Source organism: Diaphorina citri, unplaced genomic scaffold (genome assembly GCF_000475195.1).
Source record: "Diaphorina citri unplaced genomic scaffold, Diaci psyllid genome assembly version 1.1 scaffold86, whole genome shotgun sequence".
NCBI classification, from domain to species: Eukaryota; Metazoa; Arthropoda; class Insecta; order Hemiptera; family Psyllidae; genus Diaphorina; species Diaphorina citri.
Window position 1 is genome coordinate 159,374 of NW_007377523.1, and position 12,805 is coordinate 172,178.

General features: G+C 34.3%; 1 protein-coding gene across 1 annotated transcript in view; it reads right to left on the reverse strand.

The window, feature by feature from the left end:
* LOC103523959 overlaps window positions 1-12,805 on the reverse strand; it is a 125,079-nt gene that overhangs the window by 20,367 nt on the left and 91,907 nt on the right. The window contains exon 9 of the mRNA XM_026833181.1: window positions 10,918-11,046. Coding sequence (XP_026688982.1) covers window positions 10,918-11,046 — 129 coding nt within the window. The remainder of the gene's footprint in view (window positions 1-10,917; window positions 11,047-12,805) is intronic.

Below are 12,805 nucleotides of genomic sequence, written 5' to 3' on the forward strand. Positions count from 1 at the left end.
TACATCTGTTATGGTCAGTTGATGGTCTTCATTTGTTCATCTGAAAGTGAGATCTCAAAAAGCATAAACTTGACAAACTTTGGTCTGATGTTGTATCATATATGACAATTGCCAATAGTATCGATATCCAAATAATTTGTTATCTTCTAAAATCAGAGCTGGGACTATCTCAGACTCCGAGCTTCAAGAGACTTTCTGTTGATTAAAAAATTCGAACAAAAGGTAACCCATTTCACGTTGATATCGCTAAAGGGCTCCTCAATAGAGGTACCTAATGTCCGTCCCAATGATCTCCATGCAGACATTGAATGCACCACTAGGAAATGCAACACCTATTGACGTATTGACCCTATTGTATCATATATATTATGAAAACTGCCGATAGTATCGATATCCAAATAACTCGTTATCTTCTAAAATCACAGCTGGGACTATCTCAGACTCTGAGCTTCAAGAGATTTTCTGTTGATTAAAAAATTCGAACAAAAGGTAACCCATTTCACGTTGATATAGCTGATGTAAAGGATTTATTCCTTAGATAATACAGTTGACTTGACGTATCCACCTACTATTATTACGAGGTGATGAGATGTCGACATTTTCAATTCTGGCATGACAAAGTCCCCACAGGTCTTATTGTGTTAACACATGATATACGTTGAATAAGAAGATATATATTCCATTGAGACAGTAACGGGCCCTATACATCCAAGTTGAGAACTATATTCTACATAATAATAGACGTGGTGAAATTACGATATCCATTGAGACAGTAACGGGCCCTATACATCCAAGTTGAGAACTATATTCTACATAATAATAGACGTGGTGAAATTACGATACGAAATATCTACGTATATCCACGCCGTGAAAGCCCCGTGAAATGTCCTGAAGGATTTACCAAATAATGAAGCAAATATCCCTCTCTCCCACACGAGAGAGAATTCTTTGTTTTGCTCAGGGTAATATGTTTGAAAGCTTTCCTAGCAAGCAGGAACGGAAATAGACATACCATGCACCTGTTCAGGGACTTTACAGTCCCATCCTGACAACATGAATAAAGAAAACAGAGGAGTTCAAATTAATAAAATTTCTTAAGACTGTAAGAAAAATCATACTCCTGAAACTTAGGTGAACAAATTAAAACATACTATTTAAACTACGACCCTAATACATTAATTAAAATTGGTAGGTAAGTGATTCATTTTCCCTTTACAAGAACTTACAAAAAAACCAGAGTTCAAATTAATAAAATTTCTTAAGACTGTAAGACAAATCATACTCCTGAAACTTAGGTGAACAAATTAAAACTTACTATTTAAACTACGACCCTAATACATTAATTAAAATTGGTAGGTAAGTGATTCATTTTCCCTTTACAAGAACTTACAAAAAAACCAAATCGAAATATTTATATTTAGGAGATTAATATTTATTTCTTTTAAATAAATAAGAACACTGCATCTCTTTCTCTCTCACAGTTCAAATTAATAAAATTTCTCAAGACTGTAAGACAAATCATACTCCTGAAACTTAGGTAGGTGAACAAATTAAAACATACTACGACCCTAACACATTAATTAAAATTGGTAGGTAAGTGATTCATTTTCCCTTTACAAGAACTTACAAAAAAAAAACCAAATCGAAATATTTATATTTAGGAGATTAATATTTATTTCTTTTAAATAAATAAGAACACTGCATCTCTTTCTCTCTCATTTATTTTTTATTACCCACACTGCATTTAGAAAGATTTACGATCCTGCTCTCTTACCTAACTCCCATATCCTTGTATATTTGGCCTTTTGCCCCTCGATACCTATCATATAACTATTCTATACTCTTCTTTATTATTGGTATACCTACTTACCTCTTCTCTCTCCATAGTTTTACTGAACTCTCTCCGTCCCTCCCTTTCCCATTCTACTGTCCCTATCCATTATTTTTCTTTATTTTTTAACAATAACTTTTACCCAAAGGGGTTTTCAGTTTTTTTCCCTTTAATTTTTATTCTTTCTCTCTTGTCTGCTCCATCTTCATCTTTCATTTTCTCAACAGAGGGAAGTAAGTTCAAACGGTTATTTTTCCCATGAATCTCTTTCCACTTTCGCTCTCTCCATCTATTTTTCGTATGATTTTCTCTATAGGTATATAAATGTATACCTACTTTTCAGTTTCATTTCCTTTGTGGAAGATTTTTTCTGTCCTAATGTATAATTTTAATTATGCTTATTGTTTCCTTATCTTTCTTTCTCTCTATGTTTGGCTCTCCCTTGGTTTCTTTCATGATTTATTTTTTTTTCAAAAGAAGATCGTCATAAAGAAAGCATATTTTCTTTTCGGTACTTATTAGTGGGATACAAAGAATACATAGAATGGAATCAAAAGAAGATCGTCATAAAGAAAGCATATTTTCTTTTCGGTACTTATTAGTGGGATACAAAGAATACATAGAATGGAAGAAGGAAAATTCGTTTTTGCTGTTTTGTATTTATAAAGCTGGAGGACATTGTTCAATTAACTAGTTAACGAATACTTACATAACTAAAAGTAAATGTGCTGAGAGTAACTCAAAGGTAGAAACCCACTACCACGTGAGGGTAGTGTATTATGGGATAACTTTGAATTTGAACCACATCTTTCTGACTTCCCACGAGCTCACATGAGCTTACGTGACGTGAGGCCTGGATAACTAAAAGTAAATGTGCTGAGAGTAACTCAAAGGTAGAAACCCACTACCCTCACGTCACGTGAGGGTAGTGTATTATGGGATACCTTTGAATTTGAACCACATCATCTTTCTGACTTCCCACGAGCTCACATGAGCTTACGTGACGTGAGGCCTGACCTAAAGTTACTCTTCATAGGACATTTCAGAAAAAGTAGGCAAAATTAAAATGAGACTTAAGAAAACAGTTAGGTAGATAAGTATGGTGGATGTGCTAAAGTTACTTTTTAAAACACATTTGTATACTTTAACAACAAACAAAGAAAAGCATTTCAGAAAAAGTAGGCAAAATTAAAATAAGACTTGAGAAAACAGTTAGGTAGATAAGTATGGTGGATGTGCTAAAGTTACTTTTTAAAGCACATTGGTATACTTTAACAACAAAGTAAAAAAAAATAGTGGATGTGCCAAAACTCCCTGTGTAGATTTCATGGCCTAATCAAAATATCGTACAATCTCAACCAAACGTAATTCTATGTATAGTTACCTATTCGATGACAATTCAGAAGCAAGTATGAACTATAATGTATGTAACATTTCAAATAAATTAAAAATAGCTAAAGTCACTAATTTGTATGAGATAATGACTTACGAGACGAGACAAAATCCATTCTTTGTCTCATGTTTCGGGAAGAGACGAGACATTTCTCGTTTCGTCGTGAATCACTAAAAATTTTATCCGATAGATATATTTAAAAAGGATTATCTATCGAGCGGCCTTTAAAAAGGACTAACTATCCATTCGGTAGCCCTTAAAAAGTTTTTCCAAAACTCATCAGTAGGACGTCATCTGGGTTAATATGTACGTATTAAAGTATCCATATACCTTTCATAGTTACTACGGTACGTATCTATCTATAGACATAAAACCACTTGTAATAAAAGTCGGTAGGCAAAATTAAAATAAGATTTAAGAAAACAGTTAGGTAGATAAGTATGGTGGATGTGCTAAAGTTACTTTTTAAAACACATTTGTATAGGTACTTTAACAACAAAGAAAAAAAAAATAGTGGATGTGCCAAAACTCCCTGTATAGATTTCATGGCCTAATCAAAATATCATACAATCTCAACCAAACGTAATTCTATGTATACTTACCTATTCGATGACAATTCAGAAGCTATCGCCTTTACTATAGCACTTGTATGGTAGACATATTTCGGGATAAGCCGAGAGATAGGGAAAACCTAGAATATAAGAAGGGAAAATGTGTCCCCCTTCTACATTTCCCAGTAATAGTTACAGGGATATTCTAGGTTTTACCGGGAAATCCTAGGTTTACCCGTTCTCCGGGCTTATCCTGGAGCAGATAGACTAGGTAGATATTTCTATTTACACAATAAACCAGTCCTGAGGGTTCTTTCAAGCTTGACATTTACAAATGTGCCTTCTTAGCCGAAGCATAATGAAATTTATCTCATAATATATAAAACCATATTACAAAGTTGTTTGAGGCTTCCAAACTTAATGGTAATGGGGTTCTACTTTCTAACCGCAACAACCCCATTCAAAAGTCGTTTCCTTATGTACTTTGTACTATTTAAAAGATAATATTTTATTTATACCTCACTGTTCAAAACACAGTGACGTACTTCGGAAAATTCAGTTTTGATGAAAATGGGTTAAGAAACAAGAAACTGTAGCAACCCCCAGCAGCGAATGGAAAAGTTAGCTTCCGGGTCAATATTACAAATAGAACGTAAGGTGGCTCTACCAGTTTTTAGTGAAAGGTACACATGATACACATCAGATGAAAGATCAGTTCAAAATAATGAAACATCCTAATCATCTTATACATGCGAGTAACCAGTGTGCTCTTGCTAAGAGAATAAAATTTTATTATGAGGAAATAAAGTTCGAGTTTTCATTCGAAACTGATTTCGCATCCGCAGCGAATGGAAAAGTTAGCTTCAGGGTCAATATTACAAATAGAACGTAAGGTGGCTCTACCAGTTTTTAGTGAAAGGTACACATCAGATGAAAGATGAAAAGATATCAGTTCAAAATAATGAAACATCCTAATCATCTTATACATCCGAGTAACCAGTGTGCTCTTGCTAAGAGAGTAAAATTTTATTATGAGGAAATAAAGTTCGAGTTTTCATTCGAAACTGATTTCGCATCCATATCTTTTTTATACACATACGATATTTGTTTATTTTTTTATACTATTATTATGTAATATGAGAATTGTGTCGACATTAAAGTAAAACTTATTCAAATTGGATCAGAAATGTCGCCAGTGTGTCCCGTTGTCTCAGAATTTTCCATGAAATTCAAATTATCTGAACGTTTTATCGTCCATCTTATGGATAAAGTTCAAGCTACCTACTACCTAGGCTGTATACACAGATAACCTTTTGACCCAGAATAAACTTGTAGGTAACAGGACTATTGACAAATGAGCATGTGAATAGTCAATCCTATGTGATTTTTAACGCCGAACCGAATGGTGCAACTTCTAAAACTATTGGAGTTACAGTTGAAAAGTTACGGGTTCGATATAGGGCACTTTTAGGTTGAACACCCGGTTTACCACTTATTCAAGGCAAAAAGAAAGACTTGAAAAATAGTTCCGAGATTATAAATGAAATTTTACAAATGTGAAAGGAAGAACTCATGAATTTAGATATCTTGAAGAAAAACGGTTCTATTGTAAATTATAATTATTTTATTTCGATCTAATATTTACATAGGTACCTATAAAAAATTATGATAAACTACATCGTACATCGTTCGCTGGGAAAAATTAAAAACGAAAACACACCTTTCGGGAATTGAACCGGTTTCACCGAAATCTTTGGTCTCTCTGAAAATTTGGAAATTTTCGACCAGTCAATTTCAGACTTAAGTCAATGAAAATACCAAATTCCTCCCTATAAAATATCGTTTCACAGCAGAAACTAAATTTCAACAAATTCTTTAAAATAGGTATTTTACCTTCAAGGCTCCAAGTTTAGATATACGTAATGGTAAAACAACTTAAATTTTTACAATATATGTAACTATGTACAAAAATTATGAAATGCTTTGCACTTATAAGCCTAATTATAAGGAAATTTTGGATACATATTAGGTATAAATTAAATTGGTAAATTAATCAATAGACTATATTTTTATAGAATTTATTATTTTTTAAAAATAAATGGAAAAATTAAATACATTTTTTGGAAGAACATCTAGAAATTCTAGACCGAGGACCAATCAACCAACAATGGTCCTATAATTTAAACGACCGCGACCTGGGTATCAACAATCCTTTGTATAGGACCAGTGTATCGCTCGATATAATATTATAATCACTACCATCACGACTTTCTCTTTCATTAGGCACTTCTACCTATATTATCGCCAATAGAGGCAAGTTTTTAAAACAGGATTGAAAATGACAATTGGTTCGATTATTTGCTCGATCGAAGAAAGTATGGGATTTTACCCTCATTAATTGAGGCTATTTAGTATACTTATTTTCGAAATTAATGTGACGTTAACGAATAGTCTGGTTAGTGGTTACCTACAGGCGTGAATCTACAAACGTACTGGCATGGCCACAGCGTTTTACGCTAAATGAATACCGTACACGGTCAACAGCAACATCGAAGTTGTGTGGAAATATAAAACAAAACTGTATGAGATAATGACTTACGAGACGAGACAAAATCCATTCTTTGTCTCATGTTTCGGGAAGAGACGAGACAATTCTCGTTTCGTCGTGAATCACTAAAAATTTCATCCGATAGATATATTTAAAAAGGACTATCTATCGAGCGGCCTTTAAAAAGGACCAACTATCCATTTGGTAGCCCTTAAAAAGTTTTTCCAAAACTCATCAGTAGGACGTCATCTGGGTTAATTATGTACGTATTAAAGTATCCATATACCTTTCATAGTTACTACGGTACGTATCTATCTATAGACATAAAACCACTTGTAATAAAAGTCCTCATAATTTATGAGACTCCGACACTGCTCGAAACTTTGCAAAGTTTTAGAAAAAAGAAGGGAAGAGGCGACCATGAGGGAATTAATAAAAATATATTCATAATAATGTTCCTGCTAGAGAAGATAGGAGCGAAAGTAGGGGCTTATGAAGGAACGGCTACTGGGAACTTTATCAGGGAACTTGATGGGGACTTTGCGAGTAAATGAAAGTGTAAAGGTGTGCCCACAGATCCACACATAGTCAACGCCGGTGATGTCGACTGAACCATCCACACTGCCTCGACAACACAGATTCACCTCGTCGATCGACGGCGTGAGCTATGTGTGGACACAGCTTTAGAAACTTAGGCATGAAAAGGGATGAAGATCTAGTTCACAACACTATACTATACAGAATTACATACATACAAGTATACGTAAGTTTCTTTGGACAAAATCCTAAAATACATGCTACGTTTGCTTGTACAATAGGTTTTCTTCTAGGAATTGGGAACAGAGGACAAAAACCCCCGAGATCCTCCACCTATTTTCAAACTTACTCCAGAACAAGTTCAAGTTTCTTACAAGGTAATTCTCTAATATTAATGACTTTTTACAAAGAGTATTAAAATTATTATTTTTTGAAAATATCTTCATTAATCATTACTAAAGAGGCCGCATAGGAATTTATAGAGAAGAAGAGGGTAGCAAGCAAGTGTTCCGCAAAAAAATTGAAACGAAAACACTTAAAAAGCTGATTGATTGATTTTGATTGAGGTTGATCCATAAATTAGTAACGTTCTGACATAGCCTTCAAACGTGAACACGAAAATTACAATAGGAAAGTAAAGAAAGGAGAGGAAACAGGAGGAGGAGAAGGAGGAGAGAAGAAGAAGGAGGAAGGGAAGAGACGAAGAAGGAAGAAGAAAAAACTAATAATAAAAAAGTACGGCAAAGCTTTAGCAGTGTGCATAATAAAAACTAGTAAATAAACTAAGACACAGGATTCTCACTCTTTTATGAGCTGCTTTTTTTCTCGCTCTCTCATCAAAAAAGTTTTTTTGTGTGGACTTTGCTCGGGGATTTTCATGATGGTAGTTGTGTTGTTGCTAGATGAGGCTTTACGTGTTTTTACGATCTTTCCCGTCGCGTTCTGTTGGACTTGCAGACCAACCTGTAAGACGTTTTAATGTGAAGGGTCATTTACACTATCATAGTCGGAGATGGTACGATGTAGAGGTGTGCAAAGCGTGAGAATCAAAAAGAAGAACGAACGACTCTTTTCACTTTTTCCTACAGAAGCAATGAGTCAGATCATGTAACTTTTCGACTTTCTATAGGTAATAGGGAGTCAGGATCTGACATATTGACTGAATAGTTTACTAAACAGAGTACCTAGGTCTCTTTTATAACTTACATCTGGAGATGAATGTAGGGCATCAACTTGATACCTTATCAACCAATGACAGAAGTGAAGAGCTTATGACTCACGTATTAGATGAAGTAGAGCATAGAGCATGATGGTCAGAAGATAAACGTGTATTCTATCCTGGTTATTCTCAGTTGATGAGGAAATCATGGTATAAAAAAAAAGCTGTTACCTACATATATTACCACTAATATACCATTTTTACTATAGGTAACCTATAGTTTACGATAGACCACACAGAGGTGATATACGTGTGTCAGAGTTCGTCATTTTGTTGTCATAAAAACGAAATGAGTAAATAGTAAAGCGGAAAATATGAGCTGACAAATGACTAGCATCATTACTGCGTCCTTTTGTAATGACAGACGTTATTCAGCAAAAGTTCCAGACTTTCACACAGGATGGATTTCGCAACTTCTAATCAACTTAGGTACCTACCTACCTATCTATAGTTATTTACATAATTACACCAAGAAAACATCTTCACGTTAAAAATTCCGTCAAGTTAGTCCAAAAAGGGTACGAAATATCAAGGTCATACTTGGTGATCTTCTTGATCGTCAGTCTCATTTTGAAGTCAAATATTGATCTGGAAATGCTCTCCACCTCGTACCTCTCACTGGAAATCACCATGTCTCCTGAAACCAGAAGAACGAATTGGATAACAGATTAGACTGCTGAACTCTATAGAAACATAATCGACTTCAAAACGAAGAACAAGTAAGAATATACAAAACAATGTTCCTTCTTCTAAACTTGAACTTGAGCAAAACGCTTCCTACTTTTACACATCAAACATAAATAGAGGAAAACGAAAAAGTATTCAAAGAAACACAATAGCTTGAGTAAAATACGCATCGAACTTATCTACGTGAGTGTTTACATTCCTTATTCCTCAGGTAGTTAGACTGCTGAACTCTATAAAAACATAATCGACTTCAAAACGAAGAACAACTAAGAATATACAAAACAATATTCCTTCTTCTAAACTTGAACTTGAACAAAACGCTTCCTACTTTTACACATCAAACATAAATAGAGGAAAACGAAAAAAGTATTCAAAGAAACACAATAGCTTGAGTAAAATACGCATCGAACTTATCTACGTGAGTGTTTACATTCCTTATTCCTCAGGTACCTAATAACCAAGTAGAATTTTGAACAAATACTTGAAACTCAACTTCATTCAACCTACATGTATACCTTTACGTCAAAACTTGGAAGACACATACGAACAAACGGGTGCTTATATCTACTCGTAACTTGGTTGCAATAACAAAGTATCTGCCTATTAACTTACTAATATTTGACAAAACGGATGGTTCTACTTTACGTTTACGTCATAACTTGTAAGACACATACGAGCAAACGGGTACTTATATCTACTCGTAACTTGGTTGCAATAACAAAGTATCTGCCTATTAACTTACTAATATTTGACAAAACGGATGGTTCTACTTTACAAGTGCTTCTGGTTAAATGAAGGAAAAAGGTATAAATAAAACATAAATTCTGGGCGTTAAAATAAAGTCTTTGGATAAAGCCTTTAAGTAAAAGTTTTTTTCTTCTTCTTTGTAAGCAAACATTATGTTCGCTTCTTGATGTTGCACTTCCTCTAGTGTGCCAAAACCAGGAGTTTTCTTTTATAAGCAGATGGGTAATTTGCCTGTCATTGTGTTTTCAATATATCTTTTTTGTGTCTTTATTGCCGGGGTTTATCAAGGCTGATTATTTCGGTATTGACATTAATTAATGGATTAATCCATGATCCCACTTCTTTTTTTTTTGTAAGCAAACATTATGTTCGCTTCTTGATGTTGCACTCCCTCTAGTGTGCCAAAATCAGGAGTTTTTTTTATAAACAAATATTTATATAATTTGTCTGTCATTGTGTTTTCAAATTTTTGTGTCTTTATTGCTAGAGTTTATTAAGTCAGGCTATTTCGGGATTAAAATTAATCCATGATCTCAGCAAGAGGTATAGGACCTAATAAGTAGGTGTTTATTTTAACAAGTTCCATTTATTTGTATGTACTTAAATTAACAAACAATAACGACTGAAAGTAACATTAGCCATTCTCAAAGTTAAAACTGGAATGACAATGGGGATTCAGGATTGAACTTGGTCCCGAGATAATCCCAGTGTAGTCCCAGCCTAAACTTTGGTGAGTGATTTGCAAAGGCATGTACCTACATATTTATGTACATAGGTATATGAAGGACTTATTTATTAGGAGGCTAAGGATTTAAAACAGGGGTTGCTATGACTCTGACGGCTTTCAACATTTAAACATCAAAGTGGAAAGATTTCCACGAGGGAGCTAGGTGCACGCCTGAAAGGGTTGCTATGACTCTGACGGCTTTCAACATTTAAACATCAAAGTGGAAAGATTTCCACGAGTGAGCTAGGTGCACGCCTGAAATCTCCATGGATATGTCAAGTCTCATTTGAATTTCCAAGTGTTTATATCAATGTTCTAGTCTTTTATCCTCTCCTTTTCTCCTTCCTTTGACTTCGCATTTGTCTAAGGTTTGCTGAGCTAGTAGAAAGCATAGTAGATGGTGATGCTAAACTAGATGGTGCAATGCAATATAATATTGTGCTTATACGAACATCTCTTTTGTAGAGCTTAGACGGCGTTCTCCCGTGAAGGTACTGAACACATGGATTAGAGTACATCACATGCCTTTAGGCACACTCCATTTGTCAAGGGTCTAGGTTTTCCTTGCCCCTGGTATCAATTTAATTTTAATTTGAATAAAAAGTAGGTAGGTATAGTTTTTATAATTATTCCTTATTATTCATTTCACCCAAGACAATAGCGAGGTAGGTACTTACAATGTACGTTGAGTGTGATTCGTTTACTAACTGAAGGTGGCACTCCATTGGATGCTATACACAGGTAGGTTCCCATTTCTGATCGACTCACTTTGACCAGCTTCAAAGTGTCCCCTTGATACGTAATAACTGAAACAGATAGACAGTAACATTTTTGATTATGAGTATTATGACTAATAATAATCATAATAATTTTAGAGTTAAAGTAAGAATCACAAATGTGTACCTCAATAAGTCGTAAAATTTCGGTTGAAAATCACTGTCATTCAGGAGATATGACCGATCTAAAAATGTGGCAACTTTCAAGACAATTAATAATCATAATAATTTTAGAGTTAAAGTAAGAATCACAAATGTGTGCCTCAATAAGTCGTAAAATTTCGGTTGAAAATCACTGTCATTCAGGAGATATGACCGATCTAAAAATGTGGCAACTTTCAAGACAATTGATTATGACTAATAATAATAATCATAATAACTTTAGAGTTAAAGTAAGAATCACAAATGTGTACCTCAATAAGTCGTAAAATTTTGGTTGAAAATCACTGTCATTCAGGAGATATGACCGATCTAAAAATGTGGCAACTTTCAAGACAATTTCAGGACATTCGTACTGAAGACCCTTCACATCCTGAGGATAAGAAAAACTTTATTTGCTATAAAAAGAAATGAAAGAACATTGTTTCTTAACAAATCTGATTGCAAGACCAACTTAATGAAAGAAAAATCTCCATAACAAAGTGTTCCCAAACTCTTTGAAGATAATCTGATAAGAATAAAAAGCAAGAAATAATTCCGAGACTAATTACTAGCATAACGACTGTCGTTATTTTTATTTGAATTATTTTCCACCCTATATTATTTATCTCGAGAAAAGCATTGCTAAAGGAAAAAAATATAAAGTACAGGATCGGCTTGCAGATAAGAGGCTCTCTAGAGTCTAGACTTTTGGTCGATCCTATAAGTAGCATTATAATATTACGATATGAAGTAGGTACCTACCAATTTCATTCATATAAAAATGTATTCTTTGGCTAAAGAGAATATCCGTCCTGATAGGGAACATATTCAAACTTTTGATGGAAAAACTTTGGGTAAGAAATAATATAATATCAACCCTTAAAACATGAGCCTCTTCCCTCCTCCTTCCCTTTCTATTCCTCTCCTTCCTTTCCTCCTTCCTTTCCTCCTTCCCTCACTCTTCCTTTTCTCCCTTCTTCCCTCAAGTCCCCCATTTAATATTTACTTTAATTTATCGTCCTATGTAGAACCACCCTGTTTTAGAACATTTTAAAGCTTTTGCTTTGATACTCATAGAGAGTTTTGGCGTCTCCACTAATCCTGTGTTATGTACTATTGTACTCGTATTGCATTGGGATTGGGAGTTTAGACATCTCCACTAATCTGAGTCATGTATTGGAGCTATTAGAAGTTTTGGCATCTCCACTAATAACTTTATAACTTTCAAATAAGATATCCTTATCGTCCTGCCTTTCCTTTGCATCTTGATTAGGTATTATTATTTTCAAGTGAAGTAGATAATGTAATGAAAGCACCCCAGGTACGACCATTTGTCCAACCTTTCCCTTTAATTTTAACCATGCCAATGTGGTAGGCTAGGTATTTGAAAATAGACAAGACACACAAGAAAATCGGATAAAGAGGTAGATATAAACATCTAACCCATAAAGAGAGTAATCTTTATCTCAAGAGAGTTATGTATATTGGTTCGAATAGGTTCATCAGGAGTTTGAAAGAGAAACTCGAGAGTTAGAGAGATGGTTTTAGAATTCATAAACCACGAAATGGAATAATTAAACATCGTAGGAAAATAATCAACAGAAAACCTGGGGAAGGAGGGACAAAGAAAAGCGTATCCTTATACCTA